Below are 27,407 nucleotides of genomic sequence, written 5' to 3'. Positions count from 1 at the left end.
AACCTCCTCATAGTAATAAATTTAGTTGGTCTCAACATTATGACTATATAAAGGTTCTATTGTATAAATATATTCACATTAATTTTTCTACAAAAGTTTTTATTAACCCCTCTACTCTTTAATTTTATTTTATATTAGTCACAGTTCTCGGTTCCGGTTCCTAACTGTATGAATCGAAACCGAAACGCACAGTGATGGTTCAAAAAATTTGAATCTGGAACCTACCTGTTGATGGCCGGTTCGAACCAAACCCTAGGTACTTATCGATTCCGGTTCCAATCGGTTCTTTTGACCACCCCTATAGTAAATCATGTATGTTTGATTTATTTTTAGTAAGTATATGTTAGTTTCAGAAATACGACATAATCCCCGAGTTATGTTTTTTGTTTTTTTAAGTGAGTATCGGTTGGTTTTAAAAATATCATCAATTAAACCTTCAAGTTTATCAATAATTTCATCATTTGTACTCGGAAAAAGATATTAATCTTTTAATATTGTTTACAGATTTTGAATGTTAGATTGATTGAATTTGAATAAATAGTAAAAACATTATTTCCTTAAATTTTAAATATAATAATTTAACAATCTAGTAAAAAAATGGAGATTAAGGTCATATTTTTTAAACTATTTAGTACTAACTATAAAAAATTGTAAATGCATGGGAGTTTGGGGTGCATTTCAAAAGCTAGAAAGTGTTCACGGCGAAAAGACCAAAACCCCAAATATTATACAATTATACATTTTTTACTTAATATAAATTGAATAATAAAAAAGAATCACTGTATTATTGAATATTAGGCTTCACAATCATCACAAGTAGTAAAGTACACACAGCTTAATTGTTTATTATTTCTTCAAGCCATTACTAATAACAATATGTGATAATTGGTACAAGTCAAACTCATTAGTTTATAGCGATTTAGACAGTAAAACTAATGGGTTTAGGTAACTAGTCAAACTACAAAATTGTCATTATTAAAATTAGGTTTTTTTTTTTTTTAATGATTTTTTTTTGTTATTTGTTTTTCGAGTTTGGAAAAAGGAAGGCAGAGCGTGTAAGTGTAAGCATCACGTGAGTGATATAAAAGAAAGAGAGGGCAGAGAGCGCAGGGAAATAGCAAATAAAAGCATAATTGAAAGGAGAGAGGGGCAAGAGCAATTACAATTACCGCTTCCAATCCCATCGCTTTCCCATCCATACCCAAACGAAATCCAGATAACAACACAATCTAATCCTTTATCCAATATCATTATCCCACGTGTCTGATAAAAGTAACCCATCTCCATCACCCCCCCTCTGTACGAGACCTGAAACACCCAACCCCTTTCCATCTTCTCTTTCCTCTTCCCAATTCACATTTCACTCTCTTCTCTCTCTCACACACTCTTGATTACAGGAGGATGTGCCACCACCACCACCGCAAGAACACTCCTGTTCCCCATGCTACAAAACCCAACACCCGCTCTGCCACCGTCAAGAAGAAGAGAAGGATATCAACTAAAACTACGACTACTTCAACTTCCGTTTCTTTAAAACCATCTCGTAAAACCAGAACCAAACGGAGAAAACCAAAATACCTCAGTCTTAACTTGAAGCTTAGCCCTCAGAAGAAGCCGCAAACCTCTAAGAAGAAGACGAAGATGACGAACAAGCTGCATCAGCAGCTCACTCTCTTCCCTCTTCACCCCGAAAACTTAGTTGAAGACACTAAAGATCACATGCATGAACATGATAATGAAGATAACAACGTTGTCGCGAGCTTCCTGTTCGACACCGCCACAGATAGCTCCACCACTCTTAACGGTCTGCTCACTTCGTCCACCTCCGAGCAGGAGAGCCCGGCAGTGTCGCCGCTATCGCTGACGTTTGCGTACGGCGAAGATCGTTGTGGGGATAGTAATTACGGGCTCGTACGGACGGCCATGAGGTGTAAAGAGAGGGACGCCAGTGAGGAGAAGTGGGTGAGTTACAGTGAGGTTGTGGAGAATAATAAGATTGTCGTTAAGGAAGAGGAGGTGATGAGTAGTAGTTGTATTGATGATCATGGTCGTGATCGTGATCGTGATCGTGATCATGATGATGTGGATGAAGGTGCATGGTGTATGAAACAGGTGCAGGGGCAGAAGAAGAAATTGTTATTGGATTTGAAACTTGATTACCAGGAGATATTGAATGCGTGGTCTGATAAAGGTCCTCTCTATGTTGACGGAGAGTCCCCACAAACTGTTCCTGAATTGCACGATGCCACTGTAAGATCCATCTCACTCCATTATCGTCAATCAATCAATCAATACTATAGAATATATACGCATGCATGTGTATGGATGTATGTATGTAGGTATGCTGTCATGCATGCATTTGATTTTTTTTTTTTTTTGGAATTATGATGATGAACATGTAATTAAATTGGTTGTATGCTTGGATTGCTGTAAGTATCAGTACTTTAGTGAGTGGTTTTGTTGAGTAGTGTATGGGGTAAATCGTGGGAATTTTTTTGGCAGACACCTTTTGCCTTTCTTTTGGGGGCCCAGTGCACTTTTAGCCAGCTGTTTATGGCCCAACTCAGTGTGGCTCGTAGTATATCCCATCCAAACGCCCCATACAATAAAAGACATTCAATAAAGAGTTAAAGGACTTTTTCCCTCCCAAATGATAGCATAACGTCTTTCCTATTACTTTTAAAAATACTATTTTATTATCCAAATTTATATTTTGACTGTGAACAAGGAGCAAACTTGTTCCAGACTGTTGGGGCTTTTGGAGAGGGGAGGTCGATGAGTCTTTTAGTTGTGGAAGATTGGATTTTGGTGGTTAGAATTGATTGGAATTTGACTTAGAAGGGACGGCTGTACAAACCCTAATCGTTCTATTGTTGGCGATTGGCGGGGTCGACGAGAGTATGGTTTAAAGGGTTTTGGTAAGCGATGATCGGGGAAGAGAATGGTGGTGGTGTGACATCTCAACGATGTTGAAATTAAAAATGGAATATAAATTTGGATAGTAAAGTGATATTTTAAGAGTATGCGGGTGGGAAAGTGTCATTAAACCATTATTTGGATGGGAAAAAAGTCATATACTCTTCAATAAAATCATTTTATATTTGGAAGTCTTCAGACCCTCGGCTAGTTCTCTTTTATCTGCCTCATTACTATGTTCTTATTGTTTAAAAGTGAATGTATGTGTGCTGAAATTTATTATGCTTATTTCACATAAGACAACAGCATATATGATGGGAATGAGGATTTTGGTGGATGACGAAAAGATGATATGATAAACATGCCATGACAATTTATTTTTTTATTTATTTTTTTTCTGATAAAAAACAATGGAGGGCTTGATGATGATTTATGTTTGAGTAATTGTATTGGATGGCAATTGATTGAGTGTGTATTTGTGCTGGGCCAGCTGCCAACGGATGCTTGGAGCAATGTTGGCAATTTGTGGAGTGTGCCTGAAAGGGCTAGTATTGACGGTAGCGATTCAGTAGAAGGCAAAGAAGGTTGGAACAGAGAGCATAGAGAAGCAAGTGTTTTGAGATACAAGGAGAAAAGGCAAAATAGGCTTTTCATCAAGCGCATCCGATATGAAGTTCGAAAGCTAAATGCTGAGAAGCGCCCTCGTATGAAGGTACCCTTTGCTCCATTCTTGCTTATTAGTAATCAAGATCCCTGTGTAATTACGAATTCAGTGGTATGATTGCATATTTTCAAATTTCCATGTTCGCATTTTCTCTAATGTAGAGTTAGGTCAAATATATATATATAGGTTGAGCTAGAAATATCATGAGTTCATTGTTGATCATGTAAGTTGTAACCTTAGTTTTAAGGACTCCCTTGCATTGCATCAACAAAGCCACTAACTCGATAGTATCTCCTTTAGAGTCATTTTAAGGTTTCCGAGAAGCTAACAAATTCTCCTTCAATTTAGTTTTTATTTTGTAGTTATGTGTATAGAATTTTATAGGTTTTGTCTATCCCTCTTCATCCTTAAACTTTCTAGCAAAAGGCAAATGAAATCTGGATGTGAATACTCTAAAAGGAATCCGTCATCCATGTGTAAATATTGAAGTACAATCTTGTCATTGATCTTATTTGTTTTTTTACCGTAATATCTACCCTTTAATTTCATATTCAAGTGTAATTAAAATAAATTTAATTGAAACTTTGCAGGGTCGATTCGTGAAAAGATCGGAAGTGTAGTTATATGGATATAGTGTTGTTGCTTAGAAGAGAGTGGTACTCGGGCTTATTTACAAACTTTTTCTTCTCTTTTATCCCTTTCTTTCTTTCTTTCTTTCTCATTTGTTCGATTATGCATGCATGTCAAATAGCATAAGCATAGTTTTGTTCCCACCCAATATGAAAGAAAGAAATAAAAAAAAAAAACAAATGATATAAACTACTGTGGAGGTACTGGTGTAAATTAATGAGAAGAAGTGCCAACTTTGTAATAATAGACAGATTAGATAATATACTACAAGTTACGAGTTGCAGAATGCTGTTTAAGTGTTAAGATAGATAGTTCTCTTACTACATTGTTCTGTGGTTATGGCGAAGAGAGAACGAAGTTAATCTTTAGATATTTTCTATCAGAAATTTTCAGTGGCTGAAGAAAAAAAGAGCACAAGGAATCTTCATACAGAATCGATTTGGTTATGTTCAGTTTTGCAGCTTGTGCTCTCTATGCAAAAACATAATCACCATCAGAACTAACATCAGATTGAGGAAAAAAAAAAAAAGGAGAAGTTCTAGTATTAGAAAATAGAAACCAAGTAGAGAAGTTGAGAAAATTTTGGAGAGAAACTAAGATGTTGATATAGTGGAGGTGCTGGAATTTGAATAAAAGTAATTTTAAAACAAATGGCTGATTTGATGAGAATCACTTGTTTTAATGTTCATCAATCATAATTAATGAATCAAGAAATTTCAGGTCTTCTTGAGCATTTACTTCTTCATGGTAATTAATTTATCAGATGATAAGATTGATCATCAAAACCATGCATCATGAATTAATGTTGGTATATATTTACCCAATTAATGATAATGCTGCCTGCAATTAATAAAAACCGAAGTCCTAAGAGAGAGAGAGAGAGAGAGAGAGAGAGAGAGAAATATTCATATATCATGCATGGGCCTCTACAATTAAAGTCTGCAGGGTGAACAATGGGCTCTCTGTATCCTTCTGCCTTCAAATATTACTTGTCTTTTCATTCGTGTTAGTGTTCTACTGTTCTGTAGTAATGTCAATATGATAATGATTCACAACCCAGGAAAAAAAAACAAAAATAAAGATGATGACTCAAAAGCATTTAATCTATACTCTTCTGGAACTCTCATAAACTAGTAATATAAAAATATAAAATACCATGTAACTTCATATTCAATCAATCAATGATATTATCAAACGTTGAACAATTCCACCTAACCGAAGGTCTTAGAACACACCACATTCCTCTTTCCAAATCACAGTTACAATGAAAAGAAGCCCCGAGAAATTTCAAGAATCACCCCTTGTTTCTTATATATACATACCATTAAACACCAAAACATATTATCAATAAATTCCATTTTCGTACAACACAAGTTTCATCGATCATTAACATTCATCATGTCGCTTATCCCTAAACTGCTTGGTGATGAACCATTTGATCCCTTCCTCTCAATGGTTAACCAATGTCCAGTCCTCAACACTCCAACGGATTGGAAGGAGACCCCAGAAGCCCACGTGTTCACAGCCGATCTCCCAGGGCTCAAGAAAGAGGAGGTGAAAGTTGAAGTCGATGAAGGCAGAGTGCTGCAAATAAGCGGGGAGAGGAACGTCGAAAAAGATGATAAAAACGATAAGTGGCATAGAGTTGAGCGTTGTCGTGGCAAGTTTCTTAGAAGGTTCAGGCTGCCTGAAAATGCCAAGACGGATGAAGTGAAGGCGTCAATGGAAAATGGAGTGCTTGTGGTGACCATTCCTAAACAAGAAGTGAAGAAACCAGAGAAGAAAGTGATTGAGATTGAAGAAATCAAGGGTTGAGAAAATTATAATGAAATATTGTGTGCTTGTTTGAAATTATAAATATGTTTGTTCTAAGTGTGATTTCCTTTTTTTGGGTTTTTCTCTGTAATAATATTCTACCATCAGTACCATGTCCATGCAAGGTACAAATTAATAAAGTATAATAATTTTTATTTATTCTATATATATATATATATATCTTTTTTTGGGTATTGAAGCCAATAAATGAATTAATTTTATGCTTGGTCTTTGTGATTAATGCCATAAATGAAATAAGGGTATTTGATATAGTTTTTTATTTTTTTTCTTATGATAAAAACTTCGTACTTATTGTCCAAATGTCATTTTTAGAAGCCAATTATTATGGAAATAATATTTAAAACAAATTTAATGTTTAGATTGAGCAAATATAAATATCTAAAATTTATTTTAAATCTCAGTAACATAATAATGGTTTGATAATAATTTTTTTTTTTTTTTTTGTAATACTGTTTAGTTCATAAAACAGTTCTTTGGTAATATAATGTTTATATTTGAGAAAATTATTTTACTTAAAATAGTTGTTGAAATAAAACGTCAAATGGGCTTAGCCCAAACATACTAGCCTGTTGTGACCCAAATCTTCATCTAACGGCAAACTGATAGCACAGACAACAAGAAACATTGAAACTGCCTGCAAAGAAAGAAAATTAGAAATCAAAAGCAGAGTACAACTAGAGTTCACACTTTTTTCTCTAAGATCAGAGGGTGGTTGATGGCACCATTTACCTACGATCCCAAATCCCAAAAAAAAAAAAAAAAAAAGAAAAAGAAGATCCTGGAACCGTTAAAAAAAAACACCTCTTTTACCCAATAATGAATGAACTTCTTGACACCATCAAACCCCCATTTATTTGTGTTTGTGGTGATACGTTCTGATAGTGCCCCTCCCACAAGATTCTCCTTTTTCTAATGCACATGGTAATGCTTATTGATATTTTCCATCATAAGTTTAATTTTGGCAAAAGCATTTTACTGACTCACCATACCACTGTAACTTCCGATTAGAAGCTGCTTCCTGCCTTGCTTATCCATTAAGTAAGATGCACAAAGTGCACCTGAACATGTCCACCAGACAGCAAGAATCAGTGGCTGCCAAACAAGCAAGCATAATTCAACTTACGAATGTACTAAAAAAATTTCCCAGATCTCATACCTGCAAAGTTTGTAATTCCAACAAATAAGCTTGGCAAAGCACCATCTGTAATTCCAACATCTTGGAAAGTCAATGATGAAAAATAAAGGACTCCATTTATGCCCGCAAATTGTTGAAGCATAAAAAGGGCACCTCCAATGAATGTAACTGCACCCATACGAAGGAAAACTATCATAAAACTTTGATTTGTATGCTCGTCCGACATATATAGCTAAATTACAATTTAAAATCACTATTAGGATAGAATTCCAAGCCAAGGCATTATGCAACTACTTAAAAACGTAATATACAAAAAGGAGAGGGGTTAGGGGAAGAAAAGAATATTATATTGTACATGAAATGAGTAGCTATCTCATAAAGCAAAACATTTTTGCAACATCAATATGCCATAAATGCAATACTCAAAAAGCCACCTTGATACAACCTCTTGAGTGTGGTTCCTCAAGGAGTTCCAACCATTGGCTGTCCAGATCACTACCGTCATTTTTTATGACTGACTGAAACTCCTGAATTGCTTTGTCAACTTCAGATTCTCCCCAAAGATTACTGATAACAGCTTTGACATCATTCAACATACCTACCTACAAAACACCATAAGACAGCTTTTTCAAACGAGACCCAAAGCTATTCAATTTTTCTATCAAAAGGTGAAACAAGTCATACTTTACATAGCCAGCGAGGGCTGTCCACTGCAAACTCCATACCAAGTGCAAGAACAACACCAGGGACACTTGCAATATAGAACATTGTTCTCCACCTGAAAAACATTGTTTAATTAAATGTAAAGTTCCGGGATCCTCTCGTAAAAAAATATCAGGAATTTTACACTGTACATGGCAGAAGGAACTGTCCATAAATGCATGCAGGATATCACAAGAACATAAATAAACGTCACACAAGCATAAGAGTAAGCTTAGATCTGTAGTGATAGATCTAAATGCAACTAACAGCATATCTCATCAGCAACTAGGAGGAAACAATTAAAAAATAAAAATGAAAAGAATCTCACCAATGTGGATCATCTTCTGCAGGAATTCCTAGAAACAGTGATGCAATAATCCCAATGCAAGTACCAATCTGACACAAGGTTCCCAGTGAACCCCTATATTTTGTTGAAGCAACCTAAAAAACTTAAAACAAACCGAGAAATAGATGTTTAGTGAGAATTACAATTAGATGATTACTTAGGAGTTGTCATATTGTCCACTAAAACAAATTACTGTTACCTATACCGACAAGAGACAAAATTGAATAAACAACAAGAGTTGATATGAACAGGCAAGAAGATGCTAAATTTTCACCCGTTCCCATTACTAGAAGGCATAAAAAGGATGAAAATTCTTGACATCATGTGATGTGAGTATAATAGTAAATTCAGCATATTTGCTAATAAGCAGTACCTCTGAAATATAAATTGGAACAAGAACTGTGTTCACACCAATACCAAGGCCGACTAGAAATCTTCCCCATAGCATTTCATCCAAGGACTGGGCTTGTGCACTGATTAAAGTTAGGAGTCAAAATTTAGAAATGTCTTTAAAGCAAAATCATGATAAGATCAAGAAGCCATAATTTGTGGAGACAGCAATAGCAGAGTGAAAAATACATGAACTCATGTACAAACCAAAGTAACCACGTGCTTATACCCCCACCCAAAACCGCAATCCCAAAAAAGAAATTCAGAGGGAGATGAAGCAGACAAAAGGATTTCGATGGAGCACACCATTGTAATATGTATGTGAATTACCTTATAACTGCACCAAGTATCAACGGTATTGTATCAATTTGAAAAGTTCGCCGACAACCAAGTTTATCTACCAGAGAACCTGAGCTTATACTTCCAATAAATGCACCTGCTATAAATATGCTCACTACAAGTCCCTCAAGAATTGGATTTCCTTTGAACCCAAGCTCTTGAGCAATTGAAGCAATAGGACCATTCATTACCCTGCAAAACACACATTGTAGCTCCAGAAAATTTCACTTTAAAACCAAAATTAACAGATAACTGCAAATATTCATCGATGTTCCTGAATTTTTCAATGCAAAAACTTGTAAAGTCCAATTATCTAAAGTAAATATAATAAATTAAGTCATAATTAAATTTCCCTATAACACATGTATTTATCATTTTTATCACCTCTTCTTTAAATTAGCTTATTGGTAACCAAACAATCACCAGGAGAAATTCTGATTATGTTACTGTAGTATGTTTAGGAGTGCTTGAGTGCTTTTGACATCGTTAAAGGTGTTCCCGGACAGGTAAAAGTGCTTTTATAAATTTTTTAGTATTTGAAGTGTTTCTTGGATATCTACTATATAGATATTTTTTTATTTTTTTCCAAACGATTGAAGTTCTTTTTAAAAATTTTACGAGTGTTCTTCATAAAGACACTTTAAGTGCTTCTACTTAAAATGCTTTCTACAAAAGCACTCCCATTCCCAACCACAATTAGAACGTTTCACTTTATAGGTGATCTTCTTAAAGTGCTCTTCAGGTAAAAAATGCGATAAAAAATTATTTATTCATATAATTTTGAATAAGCATTTGAACGGTGAAAATGAGATCGTACTCAAACTCTCAAAGTCACTTTCTACTAAAGTTCTCTCGAAATGCACAATTACGAAGAGATAAAACAGTAAAATTAACAGGATAAACGGAGACTCACCCTATGTGATAACCAAACAGAAAATTAGACATAGAAGCTAACAACACGTGCGGAAAAGCAGGTAACCATCCCAAATCATGTCCTTCACTAGCCTTCTCATTATCTAGTGATAACAATTCTTCACTACCTGTAATTCAGTTTTACTCAAAAATCAAATTCAAACTATAAACAAAATTTCGTATAAATTGATGATTAAATTGAGTAAAGTTAACAACCTTGCTCTTCTTTCCGAGACTGTAACGCGGGAACTTGCTTCTTTCCCGCCGAAATTTTGAAATTAATCGGCCGATGCTTAAATCTAAAACGCAGGGTTTCAAGTTTGGGGAAAGGTGAAGAAACAAGATACGGCGGAGGAACCGAGAGAAGCGATGGAACCAGAGGAACCGGATGGTGAACTACGGTAGCCACCGGCATCTGATCACGGATATTTTTGCCCTTTTTGAGAGAGGAGAGAGAAATTATCGTAAAATCGTTTGTGATAACGCCACGTGCTTGGAGCTGTGGGTCCGCTATAAGGCGGGAAGAGCACGTGGCAAAGGCAATGTTTGAGGATAATTAATCGTTAGGGCTTTCGAGTAATGTTACGGTTATCGACGGATGTGCACTGAATTTGTGCATCGAATGACGTAACATAATCCTGACCATTGATTTATTATCAGTTAATATTAATCAACAGTCAGGATTTTATCATGTTATTCGATGCATAAATTCGGTGTAAACTTTTTGATAACTCTATCATTTTTCCTTTTCATTATATTTTATTAGGGATTTTCGTCTGTTAAAGGATAATATAATAATTTCATCTAAATATTTTAATTTTAAATCTTTTTGTCCATATCGATTCTCTTCTATTCTCTTTTGTTTTTATCTTCACTTCCCCTTTTATTTTTCGTCTCTCTTTTCTTGCATCTTTTTATTTCACTCTTTCTTCTTTCTTGAATTAAACCAAAAAAAATTTCAACCGATCAAAGTCATTAAAAATATATCACGACCACCAGAAATAAATTCAACTGTTGCGATCTATCTGGTTATAATGCGGAGCACTAGATCACATCACGACAGATTTATTGTTCTAGAGCGACATGCGAGACTTAAAAAGCAATAGAACTTTCAAAGATGTAACTCAACAAATACAATGTTGTAGAAGATTTATGCTAGTATTTAAGAGCTGCTAACAGAACCATTTTGAAATTGCTTCTTTTTTTTTTTTTTTTTTTTCTTCACTATAAACTCCCTTTGCTGTATTGAATTCATATTTTGTGTTATTTGTAATTAAAGAAGAATTTCATTACAAGTTTTATGTTCTTTTGAAGGAAGGATTTCTTTTAAATCATGAAGAATGTCAATACAAATTGCGTCAGTTGCAAATGAAACATTTTAATTGTGTCGCATTCTTTGTATGTCTTCACTTTGTAATTTTGCTACCACAACAGGGATAAATTGGTCTTAATCTTCAAAAACCCCAACGTTAAGTTTTACAAACTCATTGGACAAACTGGTTATTCCACTAACCCATAAAAACTTCATGGCATAATTGTTATTTATTGTAATGATGTGGATATTTATATAATTAAATTAGTTGACTTCCCATAAATTGATTAAAAAAATATATGATATCAAACTTTCAAAGACATTTCAATATTTTCTATCATTGTTGTCCTTTAGCCGATGAAAATTTCTAACAGAATATATCACTACTAATTTATCTTTACAAGAAATTTTGGGCGGATCCCGTAATATTAACGGCTTTGAACGTGTCATAGTGGATAAGTGCTTCATTATTGATTGCCTTGCCCGGATAGGGACTTATTTCTTCGCCACGTGGAATGAGTTGGGGTGAATGTTAATAAATTCACGCAATAGAACAAAAGCTTGAACTTATACCAAGTGTGGGCATTTATGAGGATAAGTGTAACTGTCATCACTCATCAGTTTTAATTATGATCTCCTCCATACGAGATTTATAAGTTTCAAATGTTACTGAAATCAAATTTAAACCGTTATACGTTGTATGAAATTTTCAGAATGGACAAAGGTCATAAAATTTGCATATGTTACATTAACGAAACAGATGAATTTGAATTCAAAATAGGGACAGATCTATGATGAATAATAATTAAACTCTTAATTTATGATACTTTTACATCACAAACATAGATGTTATAGGGCTATTAATTCCACCATACATGAACAAAAATAATAATTCATTTGGTGTACCAACAACTATTAATTCGCACCGTATAACTAAATTTCCGTGTAGGCCAAATTCCTAGCTGTTATATGGCTTCATGCTTCAATATTATGTGGTTGAGATTTGCACATAATGTATGAAATTGAAGTGTGCACCGACAGGTTATTTTAAAGATAAGATGAATAGCCAATGAAGCTTTTGATATTAATAGTTATTAATTTTAAAATGAATCCACTTATCGGAAAAGGGTTAAAATAAAATCAGTGTTATTTACGATTAGGAGTGCATTTAGTACTTGTAGAAAGTAGAAACAATTCTGTTTTTAGAGTAAAACGAAAAAGTAGAGCTAACTTTATGTTTGAATCAAAAAGGTATGTAGTGTATAATCAATTGATTGCATTTTCATTCAAATTTCGTAGCCTGACCTGACAGAGGGATCAAAGTTTTGGTTGGTAGGTTACTAGGTTTGAGGATTAGAAACATGATTATGGCTTATTTCCTATATAATTGCATAACCTCACTTTATATAATGAATATTTAATGGGCTAAGTTTAGTTTGTGATGGTCCGGGCTACATATTAGGTTAGGCTATGGACATGTAGGCACTTGGTCCACCATTTTGAAATCGATAAACACGTTGTGCTTAAAAAGAATTGACAATGACAAGGACATCCCACACACATCTAAATTCTAATTCCACCATCAATAATAAACGTTCGTTTTTAAAATATAATTTTTTTAAATATCCTTTGAATGGCTTAATTACATATTTAATAGTTACTTTATTAAGAAATGCTTAAAAGAAAAATATATTTTTATTTGTTACTTTTCAATTACATCGTACTGAGAAACATTCGCATAAATTCGGGAAAAAAAGTTGATACTGTTTGGACAGTTATAATTAAAAAATAAAATCTGAATTTACACCAGCTTTTCAAATTCTATAGGAGTCAAATCAGAGAACGCTATAGTAAACGAATTCAAATTTGTAAAAGTTTTTGAAATTTTGAAAAAAAAAAAATTACAGTCCAATTAACGGAATGTCGGCCAGGGAACAGGGCAGGTCCACAATTGAAGTCGGTGCTTGACATCCAACAGCCAAACAGGTCTTACTTTTAAAGTGCCAGTCGCAAATACTGGAGCTCACCTCTGGCTCTGGTTTTCGGCAGTTGAACCATGAAGTTTCTTACACGTATAGGTAGCACCGACACTTACCATGCTACCTTGGGAAATTAAATAATTTAAACTAAAGTTCACGTCATATTCATTAAAATGGCGTGAAAAATGACATTCCATCCAAGTAATTTTACATTTATACTACTTTTTTACATTATTTTTACTATATCATAATATAGCATATGTCACAATCACATAAATTTTTAATTATTTAAATTTTTTAATATTATAATAAAATTTGTGTGAATGTGGTATATATCACATCATGATGTAATAAAAATTGTGTAAAAGAGTGGTGTAAATATAGCATTACTCAACATTAAACCAATTTGATGTAAATATATAATGTCACGTTAAATTTAGTGTAACACTATTTATGTACATGAATTTAGCATGATTATGTTCAAATACTATAAATTTTTTTATTTTTATTTTTGTTATTTATATTTACGTTACTTTGATTATTATTTATAATAATTATATAATTCAAAAAATAATAAAAAATTAAAAACAAAACTTTATTCAATGCAAATATTAAACTACAATAACTCAAAATAAAAATTAATATTAATTTAAAAATACTAAAATTAAAAGAAAATACAACATAAACTAAAATAACAATTTAGTATTCCGGTAGATTATAAAATATATATTTTATAATCTAGTGGAACACTATAAAATATATATATATATATTTTTTTGTAGCATTTTATATTAGATGTAATATTTTTCTATATTAAATGTAATGTTTATTTGATTAAATAAATGTTTAATTTTATTAAATTAAAAATAATTTTCAAAGTAATTATTATTTAATAAAAATATCATTCTCAATATTTAATTAATATATATAAAAATAATTAGTGAAATAGATTAATTATTGATTATTAATAAAAAGAAAGAGAAAGCTAATATTCTAAATAATTTTTCTCTTTTTGTGAATTAGAGATGCAATATTGTTTCACACCAAAAATCACACCAATTTATTATTTGTAGAATTATAGTTAAAGATGGTCTAACAAAAGTCGCGGCGCTATAACTAATGAAAACATGGTTTTATTTTATGGTAAGAAACTATAAATATAAAATAACAACATATAATCAAGACGGGTATGGATGTGTAGTTTTGATTTTGTATATGACTTGTATCAGACATATCATATTCCTAAAAAAGGACCCATAATTAGATAAATTTATTCGTTGATTCAGTTGATTTATGACTCGTCAACTATTAGTATAAATTATGGTATTGGTGGGGCATTTGAGTCATAGGAAGTCCACACGGACAAATGTTTGGTATCAAATATAACCATATCAATTATTATTCATTTTTAACTACCGAAATGAAGCAATAATCCACAACTTTTCATTTGCATGTTCATTCACTTTTGAAATTTTTCTATATTATCGTTCATCTGCTATGATTATTAACTTACTTTTTAGTAAATCAAGGCCATTGATTATGATATGATGCATAATATCATGATGATTTTCTTGTTTGTTCACGAGGTGGGTCCATCAAATTCATCTTTCATTCCATGATAAAAAAGATATCTATAAAAAAATTTCAGTTTAATTTTACCTGGATTATTGATTTGGCATTGAAGTATCTAACTCTTTAATCCTTCCCTGAAAGTCAATTTGTTTTGGAGCAGTGGTCAAAGAATTTTGTACCGCAGTCAATCCAAACACAAAATCAGGAAGCTGATGAAAACAAATCAATTGAATAAAGCAAGTGGAAGCTAGAGTGAGTTGGGTTAATATATTGAAAAAGTCAAGTTTTAACCTAAGATTGATACATAACACTAAGACTATTTCAAGTTTTAACCATATATATGCTACAACTTATTACCGACAAAATGTAGAATCCCGCCGAGCCATTTCTGGAGACAACTCTGCACAGTCTTCCCCAAGAGAAACTTCTTCTTCTTCTCCTATACAATATTCTATCTATGTGACCCAATTTCAATTAATTATAAAATTGCAGTGCATCTCTTATTGTTTTGTGGGACCAGCAACCTTTGATTAATTATAATTATAAAAATGATGAACCAAAGGAGCCCTTTATAATTATAGCATAAGTATTTGGGCCATCTTAATATTATTTTTACTTCTTGATTATAGCCGCGAAAAGTTTTCATTAAAATAAATACATAAAAATTTCTTAGTTTTGAAATTTTAGTCACAAATCACTGTACATATTTGTCAAATATATTAATTCTGTTTTCATAGAATCTTTAATCATTAATTTCCTATATCAAAAAGTTTAATGCCTGATTAAAAACGACACTCAATAGCAAAATGAAGACTGGTTTAATTTTATTAATAGATTTTATAAGAAGACATGATACACCAAAATTTCTTGGTGTGTTAACATTCAAAATCGGCAGCACGTGCATGATTTAAGGTGATATAGATAGAACAAAAACCATGGCATCAGAGTTCACCTTCTTTTTCCAAAATTAGCACAACAAAAGCAGTAAACATTGCACAAATCACGCTTGAGTTGGAAGAAAAAGAAGAGAATTTCGCCCATCTCATGTGAAAGTCACATGCGCATCAAACATATACACCACATAAGACTAAAGGCACATTTCAAACAACACAACTGCGAAAGAGACTGTTAAGACTTCAGCTCTCTCTCTCTCTTTTCCATTGCATCCCCCCTTTCACTCCTAAAAAGCTAGCTTCTTTAGGAGGGAAGGGACAAAACAAATGGAGAAGAACAACAACAACATTCTAAACGAACTTCAACTTCAAACAATCCCAAGATTTTCTCTACCTAGTAATTCTCTTCTTCTCCTTCCTCTTGTGATTCCAATCTTCACCTTCATTTTCACTTCTACTGCTACTACAGTTTCTGCTTTCGACTATGCCGATGCTCTAACCAAGAGCCTTCTCTACTTCGAATCACAACGTTCGGGTCGGTTACCGTACAATCAACGCGTCACTTGGCGGGATAATTCCGGCCTCACTGACGGCTTAGAACAAGGAGTCAGTAAACTCACATCATTACGGATCAGTAGCCAAAATGAAGTATATATGTTTGTTGAAACTGATTAAAATGTTATGTTTCTTTGTGTGTAGGTGGATTTGGTTGGAGGGTATTATGACGCTGGCGACCATGTAAAATTTGGGCTGCCAATGGCCTTCACAGTGACAATGCTTTCATGGAGTGTCATTGAATTCCGAGACCAGATCGCTGAAGCAGGGGAATTGGAACATGCGCTGGAGGCAATCAAATGGGGCACAGATTACTTCATTAAGGCACACACTAGCCCAAATGTGTTATGGGCTGAGGTACTTAATAGTCTTCATTAGTCCTTATCTTTAATGCACTCAATAGTTTTTCAAATTATTAATTAATTTGTAACATGATGGTATTTTTGTGCTGTCTTAAGGTGGGTGATGGAGACACTGATCACTATTGCTGGCAACGCCCGGAGGACATGACAACATCACGACATGCTTACAAGATCGACGAGAACAATCCCGGGTCGGATCTCGCCGGAGAAACGGCTGCCGCCATGGCTGCAGCTTCAATAGTTTTCAAGAAAACAAACCCACATTACTCGCACCTACTCTTGCACCATGCCCAGCAGGTAACATTAAATTATTGATGTGATCTTATTGAGGTTCACTTAAAATTTGAACTAATTGGAGTAGTTTTCTGTTAAGTACAGTTAGGGAACTTAAAGTATAATATACACATTTGGTATTTGTTAAAGTGAGTTAAGTGGTGTAACTAACATTTAAGTGAAAGTAAAGTAATTTTGTTTTTTGTTTTTCTGGGTTGGTGCAGTTGTTTGAATTTGGTGATAAATATAGAGGAAGATATGATGCGAGTGTGGGGGTGGTGAAGAGCTACTATGCATCGGTGAGTGGCTACATGGATGAGTTGTTGTGGGGAGCAATGTGGCTGTACAAGGCCACCGACAGTGACAATTACTTGGACTACGTTATCAACAAGGCTCATTACTTTGGTGGGATTGGTTGGGCAATTACAGAGTTCAGTTGGGATGTTAAGTACGCTGGTCTTCAACTTATGACTTCAAAGGTAAAGATTATTTTTCTTGTATCTCTTACTGAAAGACTGGTTGGTGGGTATGCAAATTTTCAACACTGCCTGCATACTTTCCTCTGTTTTGTTTTGGTTTTTAGTAGGAAAAAGATGGGACTTGTCTGGGATTTTAATGGTTTGATGTTTACTCTTTCAAATACTTTGGGGATTTTGCTTTGTCACTGTATTCAACGATGAAATTATAGTATATTGTAACCTTTAACTCACACCGTTTCACTTTTTAGAATAAAGTGTTCACTGATTGAGTAAGCCCTAATTAAGGTACCCATCACAGCCCATTAAAAACATACACTAAATAGGTTCTCAAGAAGAACAAAACCATGTGGATCTGATGCTTTGCATGGCAGGCATTAAAGCGATGAAGTACCACATACATATGTGCTTCACCAGTACCCCTCTACTTAAATATGAATTGTATATATAAGACAACAATATGTTAAGAGATTGGGAAATCTGCCCCAAAAAAATTTTGTTTTGATTATTGCACATTATATTACAGAGGTATAGTGATGTTTGGTTTCTGGAGCCTTAGGTGGCGCCAGTTTACACTTTTTAGTGGGTTCCATTGTTAAAATGAAGTCAATGAATGGTTGCAATGCAACTGTAGTGAAACAAACACACTTAATTATTTACTTATTAAGACCCACATCTGTATCTGTTGGCTCGTTTGTTGCAGTAATTCTCTCTTATAAGTTGAAAAGATTTTCAGTGTTTGACTGTAATAGTTAATAATTCCACATGCTGCACATGGGTCCTAGGTCCACTATTCCAGAAATTGGGTCACAACAATAACATGCCAATAATGAGTGCAATTATCCCATCTTCTCCTCTGTTTTGTTATTCATAAAACAGACACCATAGCTCCCATCATGTCTCCCACCTTTTCATAAATTCAAAATTCCCTCTAATTGATTTTTTTTTTTGTTTTTAAACAGTTACTCGCGGAAGATAAACACAAGAAACATACGCACATACTCGAGCAGTATCGATCCAAGGCCGAGTACTACTTATGTTCATGCCTCAACATGAACAATGGTAGCAATATTGACCGGACTCCGGGAGGTCTCTTATACATTCGGCAATGGAACAACATGCAGTATGTTTCAACGGCAGCGTTTCTTCTCACTGTTTACTCGGATTTTCTGGTTAACTCAAATCAAAAGCTGAATTGTCATGGAGGGACAGTGGATCATGAAGAGATCTTAAGTTTTGCCAAATCTCAAGTTGATTATATCTTGGGCTCTAACCCGATGAACATGAGCTATTTAGTGGGTTATGGGTCCAAATATCCCACAAGGGTGCACCACAGAGGAGCTTCAATTGTGTCATACAGAGAGAATAAGGGGTTCATTGGGTGCACCCAAGGGTACGACAATTGGTACAGCCGGCCAGAGCCTAACCCGAATGTTTTAGTTGGGGCATTGGTGGGAGGACCCGATTGTCAAGATAATTTCATGGACCAAAGAGATAACTATATGCAGACTGAGGCCTGCACATACAATACAGCACCATTGGTGGGAGTTTTTGCCAAAATGCTGCAATTACAGGACCAAAATCCTTCGCAATCTCTGGTTGCTTCTTATTAGTAATAATATATTATTATACATATATTACATGAGAAATATAAATATAGTATTGAATTTTTATAATTGCTTTCTTTTTTTTTTTTGGCTGAACGAAGGTGTTCTAGCCTCCATATGTACTTTATTTTTATTATTTTTTGATCTTTCCCTAGTGTTAATAGATCAAAAACCTTACTATTGTCGCTTATTTTCTTTCTCTTTCTTTTGTCAGTGTAAAGGAATTAAAGAGAATTTTATGGTTCTTTGCGTTGTTGTAATGTCCCCTAATTCAAAGTAAAGTGAACAAATTGGGTATGGCTGCGTGGAAAAAGCTGCTTTCATGGTTAAAAAAAGAATTTGAGGATAGTGTATATGTAGCTCCTCAAAACTCAAAAGCCCTTAATTAAGGGTACTTTTGTTTGCTTGTTATATAACTAACGTTCCCTCTAACCCCTTTGGGCCTTTTGCCTCGACATATGATAAATTCAATACTTAAACCTTTTAGGCAGGGGTGGATCTAGCCCATGGCCCACCCTCAAATTTAAAAAAAAAAAAAAAAAAAACTAATATGTATAATTTTTGTATTTTGGTCCATCCTAACAAAAATATTAATATGTGATTAGTTTTCATTTTGGCTCACCCTAATCAAATTTTTGGATCCGCTACTTTTTAGGTCTCGAAACTGCTATACTTTTGGGATGTAGGATTGCCTAACTTGAGAAGTGAGAACCATTGCCTATATTAAGATTTGTATAGGTTTAAATGTGATTAATTCTGGCAAGATATTTGGTTGCTATGTAGTTGAGAGTTGGCTATTCAAAATTTTGTCCTTTCAAATTTCTATTGCTTCTGATGTTATTTGGAAGTTGAATTTATTCAGTACATATATGCCTAGTTGCATTCATGGAAGAATTCCAACAGTTGCTTTTATATTGGAATAATTTTTTTTTTTTTTTGGCTTGACTAACCTCAGTCGTGTGATTAATCTGGCAAGATATTTGGAAGTTGAAATAAAATGTCAAATGGGCTTAACTCAAACATACTAGCCCGATCTGTGACATGGGCTTAACCCAAACATAGTAGCCCGATCTCACAATATTTATTGGTTATTAATTTTAAATTTTACGCGTTTTTCCCCTAAAACGCGTAGCCTTTTTTGATGATACAGATAGTGTTTCCCTTTTCCTTATAAATTATATCCCAACCCGCCAATTTATTTTTCGAAGTCCCTGGAGGAGCAACGAAATTGGTGCCAACTTCCTTTCAAAGCCTCTCAACGAGCTACAAAACCTAGGTGATTATCTCCGATATTGAAGTTCAATTGCTTCAATCTCTTCAAGGAGTAACTGGGGGTGATTTTCGATTCCAATGATTTTTTTATTTGGAGAAATTTGTCGTGATTGTTCCTGGTTTGGATTCTTATGCGTTTTAGATTTATGTTTTTGTTTGAGATTAAGTGTTGTTTATTTTTAGTTATATATTGACTTTGGGGATTTTTTTTTTTCCTAGAAAGCCAACCCTACTAATCTGAAATTGGAGCCAACCCTAGTAATCTTGATTTTCAGTTTTTTTCTTTGCAAAGGACTGAATTTCTTATATTAGCATTTGATTTTAAATTTTAAATTCTGAATTTATATATTCTTCATATACCATTCAAATTGAATATATTTTTGGTTTTATCTATCACTCCGTTAATTGGGTGGGTTTGTGAGGACCATTTGTAAAATTGCCTAAGTTTTTGTTATGCAAATTAAACTAGGAATTGTTTAATTTGAGTTATTTCGAATTTTGGAATGTTTTTCCTTGAACGGGAAAAACCCTAATTTCGGAAATTGGACCCTAACATGACCCGACTGATCTTGATTTTCAATTTTTTGTCATTTCAAAAGCTGGAGTTACTTATACCAGTGTTTGGGTTTTCAATTTGAATTCTAAATTCATATATTTTTCGTTTACTAGTAGAATTGAATATATTTTTGATTTGATCTATCGCTCTATTTATGGGGTGGGTTTGTGAGAATCTTTAGTAAAGCTACCTAAGTTCTTATGATGCAAATTTGATGTAAATTAAAAAAGGAATTGTTTAATTTTGAATTATTTCAAATTTCAGAGGTTTTTTTTCCCTAAAAGGGAAAAACCCTACTTGCTGAAATTAGGCCTGATCCTGATCCTATTGATTTTGATTTTCAGTTTTTGTCCTTTCAAAGGTCGGAATTGCTTATACTAGCGTTTGATTTTTCAAATTTTCAATTTGAATTCCATATATTATGCTTTATCATATTCAAAGTGAAATTATTTTTGGTTCAATCGATTGCTCTGTTTATGGGGGTGGGTTTGCGAGAATCATTACAAAGGTTGCATAAGTTCTTTATGCTTGTTAAACTATGACGTTTTTGCTTTTATGACAGTTGATTTCATTTTTTTTCTTTTGCAAGCTTTAAGCTTGTCGAAGAGGGGTTTTGATACACCCACCTACTACAACAGACCAATTCTAACACAAATTGCAAGTACATAAGAAAAAGAGAGAACAAACAATTCAATGAATATACTTAGTATTGTATTAAGTGGAAGAATGGAACCAAAGAACAAAGTAAATGGCAACAATTGTAATCAGATAATATCCTAGCAGTTCGAGGAGGTAGGTGCCTCCACTGTTAATTCCCTTAAAATGTGCTTAACCCTCCTCAAGGCTAATCCCTTAAATCTATACTAAGTATCCCACAGAATACCCTTGCTCACACACTCCTCATACCCTTCCTATTATTCAGCCACGTGGATAAGATTCCCCTAAATAACTCTTCTTCACTCTCTGCCTTTAGTGCCCCTTTCCCCCTTCAATTTATAAACATTATGTATAGGAGGCCTATTAATAACCACCAACCCCCCCCCCCCCCCCCCCCCCCCCCTCTCTCTTCCTCCTCCTCCTCGTGCGCGCACACGATAATCCACCTTGTCTTCAAGGTGAAATTGAGTGCGTATTACATCATATGATTCCCATGTAGCTTCAAAGGAAGGTAAATCATTCCATTGAATGAGAACCTCCTTAGAGCCATCAAGGAGGGTATGTGGGGATGGGACAACAATGGGCTGAACTAGAAACTTCAGATTTTTAAAAAGAAATTCTTGTAGGGGTTGGACTAGAACAGAGCGATGCAAACTTCGTTTGAGCTGAGACACATGAAAAACTGGGTGTATTCGTGCTATAGGAGAAAGATCAAGTCTGTAGGCCACTTGACCAATGCGTTCCAAGACAGCGAAAGGCCTATAAAAGCGTGGACTGAACTTCTCATTCAATTTCTTGGCCAGGGTCTTGAACTTATACGGTTGCAACTTCAAATATACATAGTCCCTAGGCTGAAAACCAATATCCCTGCAATGTAGGTTTGCAGTTCCCTTCATGTACCCGTGAGCTAGAAGTAAGTTATGTTTGAGCTCATTCAACATTTCATTTCTCTTAGTCAGTTGGAGGTTAACATCCTCTACTGCAGAGGGATTGTAATACCCCATATTTTTTTGTATGAAATTTTATTTTGTGATTTTGAGGGGTAAAGTGTAAGAATTTAAAATTTTTGAGTGAGTATAGTGTAATAGCCGAAACAAGTGGAGACTAAATTAAAATTTTCCCAATATTTTGATGAACAGTGATCATTCAAAGAAAAGAAAAATTGAGAAGAAGAAGAAAGAAAAGAGAGAAGAAAATGGAGAGAAAGAAAAGAGAGAAAGAAGAAGAAGAAGAGGGGAAGAAGAAAAGAATGAAGGGAGAGAAAGATGAAACCAAGAATATAGAGAGAGATGCAAGAAGAGAGCGATGCAGGTGGCTGGAAAAGTGGTCGCCAGTGAGCAAAATTCTGGTGATAGGAAAGAGTAAAGGAAGATCAAGCATATGAAAGGTGAGTAAAGCTTAAAATTTCTTTCTTTGATGAGTTTTAGTTCATTTGATTTGTGTTGATTATAATTGAGTGTAATGGCATGAGATTACACTGAAATGGGAAGATTGAGTTTAATAATGTTATTTGTACATGAAATGTTTTTAGAAATGATATTTTTAGAGAAATATGAGTATTGATTTGTTTACCATAAAAGTTTTCAAAAAGAAGTTTTGCAATGAGAGATTTCAACATTGGTTACAAAAGATGGTTTATATTATAAAATGTGTTTATGGAAATGAGATTTTACAAGCATGAATGCTTTTTGTATATTGAAATGTTTTATTGCATACTAACCCACTCCCCACTCACTAAGCATTTTTAGCTCACCCCTCGTTTTCAAATGTTTTTCTTTCCCCCCACTAGGTCAAGAAGGAGATTGTGTAGAGGAGTGAATTACACTCAAGGTTGGGCCACACGACTTCATTTCATCATATGTGCCATAGTTGTGTTTTATTTTCTGTTGCAAAGTTTATGTTTCTTCATCATGTATTTATTTCATGTTTTGGATTGTAAAAGATATGGAAAAATCTGATACCATATGTTTCATTTTGTAAAAATTCAGTTGCATTAGTTTGTTTGCAAATGATGTTATATTTATTTGTGAGAAATAAAAAGAAGTGCTTATAAATGTTTTAGCTAGAAGAGTTTTATGATTTTTTCATTCATAAATAGGTTTCATAGTTTTCCCATATGACATGTCTTGGTCACTTGAGTCTCATAGGTGTGCTTGGAGCCTATGGTATAGGAAGGGTCAGGACGGGTCATGTCAGGGATAATCTGTAAACTTTAGGAGGATGGGAGGATCCCTCCCATAGAGGGCTTTGAATGGGGTCATTTGAGTGGAGCTATGATAGGTCATGTTGTACCAAAATTCTGCCCAGGGGAGCCAATGTGGCCACTGCTGGGGTTGGGATCTGCAGAAACAATTAAGGTAAGCTTCGAGACATCGATTAACCACTTTGGTTTGGCCATTTGTTTGTGGGTGATAGGAAAACTGAATTTCAGATTAGTCCTAGTTGCCTTGAATATATCTTGCCAGAATTGACTCATGAACACCTTATCCCTATCAAAAACAATGGAGCTTGGGAACTCATGGAGCTTGATGAAGATGGCTGTAACTTCCTTAGCATTGTAGGGGTGGCTAAGACTAATTAAGTGGCTGTATTTGATTAGGCGATCAATTACCACAAGTATAGTAGCCACTCCTTTTGATCTAGGTAATCCCCCAACAAAATCCATGGAAGTATCCTCGAAGACCTGGCTTGGAATGGGCATTGGCTGAAGAAGGCTAACTGGCTTCAAGGATGAGTGTTTGTTGAGTTCACATGTGGTACATGTTTTGACAAACTCCTAGACATCTCTCATAATTCCTTCCCAGAATATGACATTGGACACCCTTTTAAATGTCCGCTATTGGGATTGTAGTGAAACTCCTCCAACAATTTTGGAATAAACTTGGAACCTTTAGGAAGCACCAACCTATTTTTGTAAAAGAGACAACCCCTGCAAAGTTTGTAATGAGGTCTGCTGGATGAATAAAAAAGGAGATCCTGGATGATTACCTGAAGTTTGGGATCCTTTTGTGCCTATGATGCAAGGTCTTTGTATTCTAAAAACTGAACTACTGATAGGGCAACAAACTTACCCCCTTCTTCCCTTTGAGATAGAACATCTACCACCCGATCCTCAAGGTAGTATTGAATCTCAAAAGTGAAATCCATGAGTTTGGAGATCCATTTATGCTATTCTGGGGTTTTGGCTCTCTAATCCATTAAAAATTATAGACTGCGCTAGTCATTCTTGATGATGAATTTTCTGTCAAGGAGGTAATGACTCCACTTGTGCACTGTAAAGACTATAGCCATTAGTTCCCTCTCATACGCCAATTTTAGTTTGGATTGTGAAGAAAATACCTTGCTGAGGAATGCCACAAGTATGCTCTTTTGTACCAAGATAGCCCCAATACCCAAATCAGAACCGTCGGATTGAATCTCAAAAGGAAGGGAAAATATGGTACAGCCAAGACAAGGACAGTAGACATTGCTATTTTGAGCTTCTCGAAGGCTTCCTGAGCTTCCGCATTCCAACTAAAAGAGTCATTCTTAAGTAATTGGGTTAGGGGTTAAGCAATGGCCCAATATCGTTGGACAAATCTCTTGTAATAACTCGTTAACCCCCAAAATCCCCTTAGGCTTTTTACATTCTTCGAAGTTAGCCAAGATGTCATGGACTCGATTTTACACGAATCTGCTTCTACCAATTTTTCTGATATCAAATGTCCCAAGTACTCTAGTTTTCTCTGTGCAAAAGAACACTTCTTTTTATTTACAACCAACTCATTATCTCTCAAAATCTAGAAGGCTTGTTTCAAGTGTTAAAGGTAAGTGTCGAGGTTTAGGTTATAGACAAGGATGTTATCAAAGAAAATTATGATGAATTTCCTCAAGACATGTCTAAAAATGGAGTTCATTAATGCTTGAAAGGTTGATGGGGGCATTAGTAAGGCCAAATGGCATGACCAGGAACTCATAGTGTCCCTCATGAGTTTTAAAGGTTGTCTTTGGAACATCTACTTCTCTCACGTGAATCTGGTGATACCTCGATTTAAGGTTTAGTTTAGTAAATACCGTAGCTGCTGCCAATTCATCTAATAATTTGTCAATTGTTGGGATTAGGAATTTATCAGGTATAGTGAGGTTATTTAGGGCTTGGTAGTCCACACAAAAATGCTAACTATCATTCTTCTTTTTAACTAACAAGACAAGACTAGTATAAGGGCTGGTACTGGGATGTATTATTCCCACTACTAACATTTCACCTACCAGTTTTTCAATCTTATTCTTTTGAAAGTATGGGTATTTGTAAGGTCTGATGTTTGGGGGTTTGGATCCTAGTTGAAGTTCTATGGCATGGTCATGGGTTCTGTAGGGAGGTAGTTTGGTGGTTTAGTCAAACAATTGGCTATACTCTTCTATCACTCTGGTCATATTGAGATCTATCTTCTCCAACCTTGGTTCCTCCTTAAGCCCTATAGAGCCAAATTCGACTACATAACCTCTGCCTATAGCCTGTAAGGACCTGAGCAATTCCTTTAGAGATACTGATGCTTTCACCAAGGATGGATCCCCTCTCAAAACTACCATTGTCCCCTCATAATCGAATTCCATGGTCAATCTCGCCAATTTGAGCACACATCTCCCAAGGCACTTAGCCATGTTATTCCCAACACCATATCTGCCCCATCCAGCTCAAATGAGAAGAAATCTTGTTGGATTTCAATCTCTTGCAATTTTAATTAAACTGCTTTGCAAATACCCTCACCCCAAGTTGTATAACCATTTCCCACCATTACCTTGAAGGTTTTCCCTTTCTCTACCATCATCCCCACTTCTGAACTATCTCGTGGGAGATGAAATTGTGGGATGCCCCACTGTCAACCAACACAACCACACTCACATCCCCAATTTGACCCTTAAGTTTTAAGGTCTTATCAGATGAGATACCCACATTTGAATTCATTAAAAGGAGTAGAGGGTTACCTTCATTGTTGAGCTCTTCGTCAACTACAGCCTCTAGCTCTGGTTGTTCTGGTGTTTCGTCGTCCATGATCCCCAACACTTGTAGGGATTTGTTTTTACATTTATGATTTGACCCAAACTTTTCATCGCAACAATAACACAGCCCCCATTCGCATTTCTATTGTATGTCAGCATCCAACAATCGCCGGAAGTTGTCACCACGATAACTGGTTGCTATTGTCTCCATCGATCGCTCTCTGCGATCAAAACTTTTGTGGGGTGTTGATAAGCTTTGCCCTAAATCTGGGGGTCGTGAATTGGTTGTTTCCCAATTTAGGCGTGGGTTTTCTAGTATTGGGCTAACCTGATAATATTGGTCTATTCTTCTGAATTGGGCCTTATTTCCCCTACGCTTATTGTTCTCTAAGGCCCATAGCCTTTTTCCACCTTGTGGGCTTGATCCATTAACCCAAAAAGTGAATTGGGCTAGATCAACCATAAATCAACCCCCATCTCCTCTTTAACTCATTTAGGAACACTCCCATTAGGAAATCTTTTCTTAGCTCTTGTAGAGGCACTGCCATTGTGTGAAATTGCTCTCTGTACTCCGTCATAGTCCTTTCTTGCTTAATAGTGATGAGAGCTTCGTAGGATGATCCCCTGAATGACGGCTTATACTGATCGATCAATGCCGATTTGAATGTCCCCTAGGATAAGACTGGCGATCTCGATTCTACCCATTGATACCAGTGGAGAGCCCTCCCTTCCATACACACTGCCACTGTTTCCACCTTCTCCTCCTCTTCAAATCGGTTGATTTGGAAATATCATTCAGCTTGAAAAGTTCACCCAAAAGGATCCTCACCATTGAAAACTGGTAGCTCTAGTTTCTTGTACTTCCTGTCTTCTCTTTTGCCATCTTTTTCCTTAATTCGTTAAAGATCCCACTCTCTTTACTATTAGAGTTTTCTATCATTATCTTATTCTTCTCTCGATTCTGATTATTTTCTTTCTCATCCCTTATTCTCATCCATTCCCGTAGCTCAAGGAGATAGTCCTTGAGGTTTCCCACATCTATC

The 27,407-nt window shown here is 35.0% G+C and overlaps 4 protein-coding genes and 1 long non-coding RNA gene across 5 annotated transcripts; 4 read left to right on the top strand and 1 right to left on the bottom strand.

Moving 5' to 3' along the window:
* Positions 1-1,309: 1,309 nt before the first annotated feature.
* Positions 1,310-4,632, top strand: LOC116134787 (zinc finger protein CONSTANS-LIKE 6-like). The gene is made up of 3 exons (XM_031420432.1): positions 1,310-2,250; positions 3,407-3,628; positions 4,171-4,632. Exons 1-3 carry the CDS (start codon positions 1,402-1,404, stop codon positions 4,198-4,200), a joined length of 1,101 nt encoding a protein of 366 aa, XP_031276292.1. The 5' UTR covers positions 1,310-1,401; the 3' UTR covers positions 4,201-4,632.
* Positions 4,633-4,697: 65 nt separating this feature from the next.
* On the top strand, positions 4,698-6,160 carry LOC116134808 (class I heat shock protein-like). The gene has a single exon (XM_031420453.1). The coding sequence runs from the start codon at positions 5,609-5,611 to the stop codon at positions 6,023-6,025; it is 417 nt and encodes a 138-aa protein (XP_031276313.1). The 5' UTR covers positions 4,698-5,608; the 3' UTR covers positions 6,026-6,160.
* Positions 6,161-6,593: 433 nt separating this feature from the next.
* LOC116134740 (probable plastidic glucose transporter 1) lies at positions 6,594-10,425 on the bottom strand. Its single transcript, XM_031420399.1, has 10 exons — positions 10,087-10,425; positions 9,872-9,998; positions 8,950-9,150; positions 8,603-8,702; positions 8,212-8,324; positions 7,866-7,959; positions 7,627-7,783; positions 7,203-7,349; positions 7,031-7,104; positions 6,594-6,680 (listed from the first exon to the last, which is right to left on the bottom strand). Exons 1-10 carry the CDS (start codon positions 10,283-10,285, stop codon positions 6,594-6,596), a joined length of 1,299 nt encoding a protein of 432 aa, XP_031276259.1. The 5' UTR covers positions 10,286-10,425.
* A 5,422-nt stretch (positions 10,426-15,847) lies between these two features.
* LOC116134792 (endoglucanase 11-like) lies at positions 15,848-19,107 on the top strand. Its single transcript, XM_031420437.1, has 5 exons — positions 15,848-16,232; positions 16,326-16,538; positions 16,640-16,840; positions 17,041-17,295; positions 18,255-19,107. The coding sequence occupies exons 1-5, from the start codon at positions 15,954-15,956 to the stop codon at positions 18,903-18,905; spliced, it is 1,599 nt and encodes a 532-aa protein (XP_031276297.1). The 5' UTR covers positions 15,848-15,953; the 3' UTR covers positions 18,906-19,107.
* A 919-nt stretch (positions 19,108-20,026) lies between these two features.
* LOC116134814 lies at positions 20,027-23,370 on the top strand. Its single transcript, XR_004128805.1, has 3 exons — positions 20,027-20,233; positions 22,524-22,771; positions 23,174-23,370. It is a non-coding gene; the product is annotated as an uncharacterized LOC116134814 (long non-coding RNA).
* Positions 23,371-27,407: the final 4,037 nt, after the last annotated feature.

This window comes from Pistacia vera, unplaced genomic scaffold (assembly GCF_008641045.1).
Source record: "Pistacia vera cultivar Batoury unplaced genomic scaffold, PisVer_v2 Contig291, whole genome shotgun sequence".
In the NCBI taxonomy this organism is placed as follows: domain Eukaryota; kingdom Viridiplantae; phylum Streptophyta; class Magnoliopsida; order Sapindales; family Anacardiaceae; genus Pistacia; species Pistacia vera.
The sequence above is the reverse complement of the archived record's forward strand: the minus strand, read 5'-3'. Positions and strand labels throughout refer to the sequence as shown.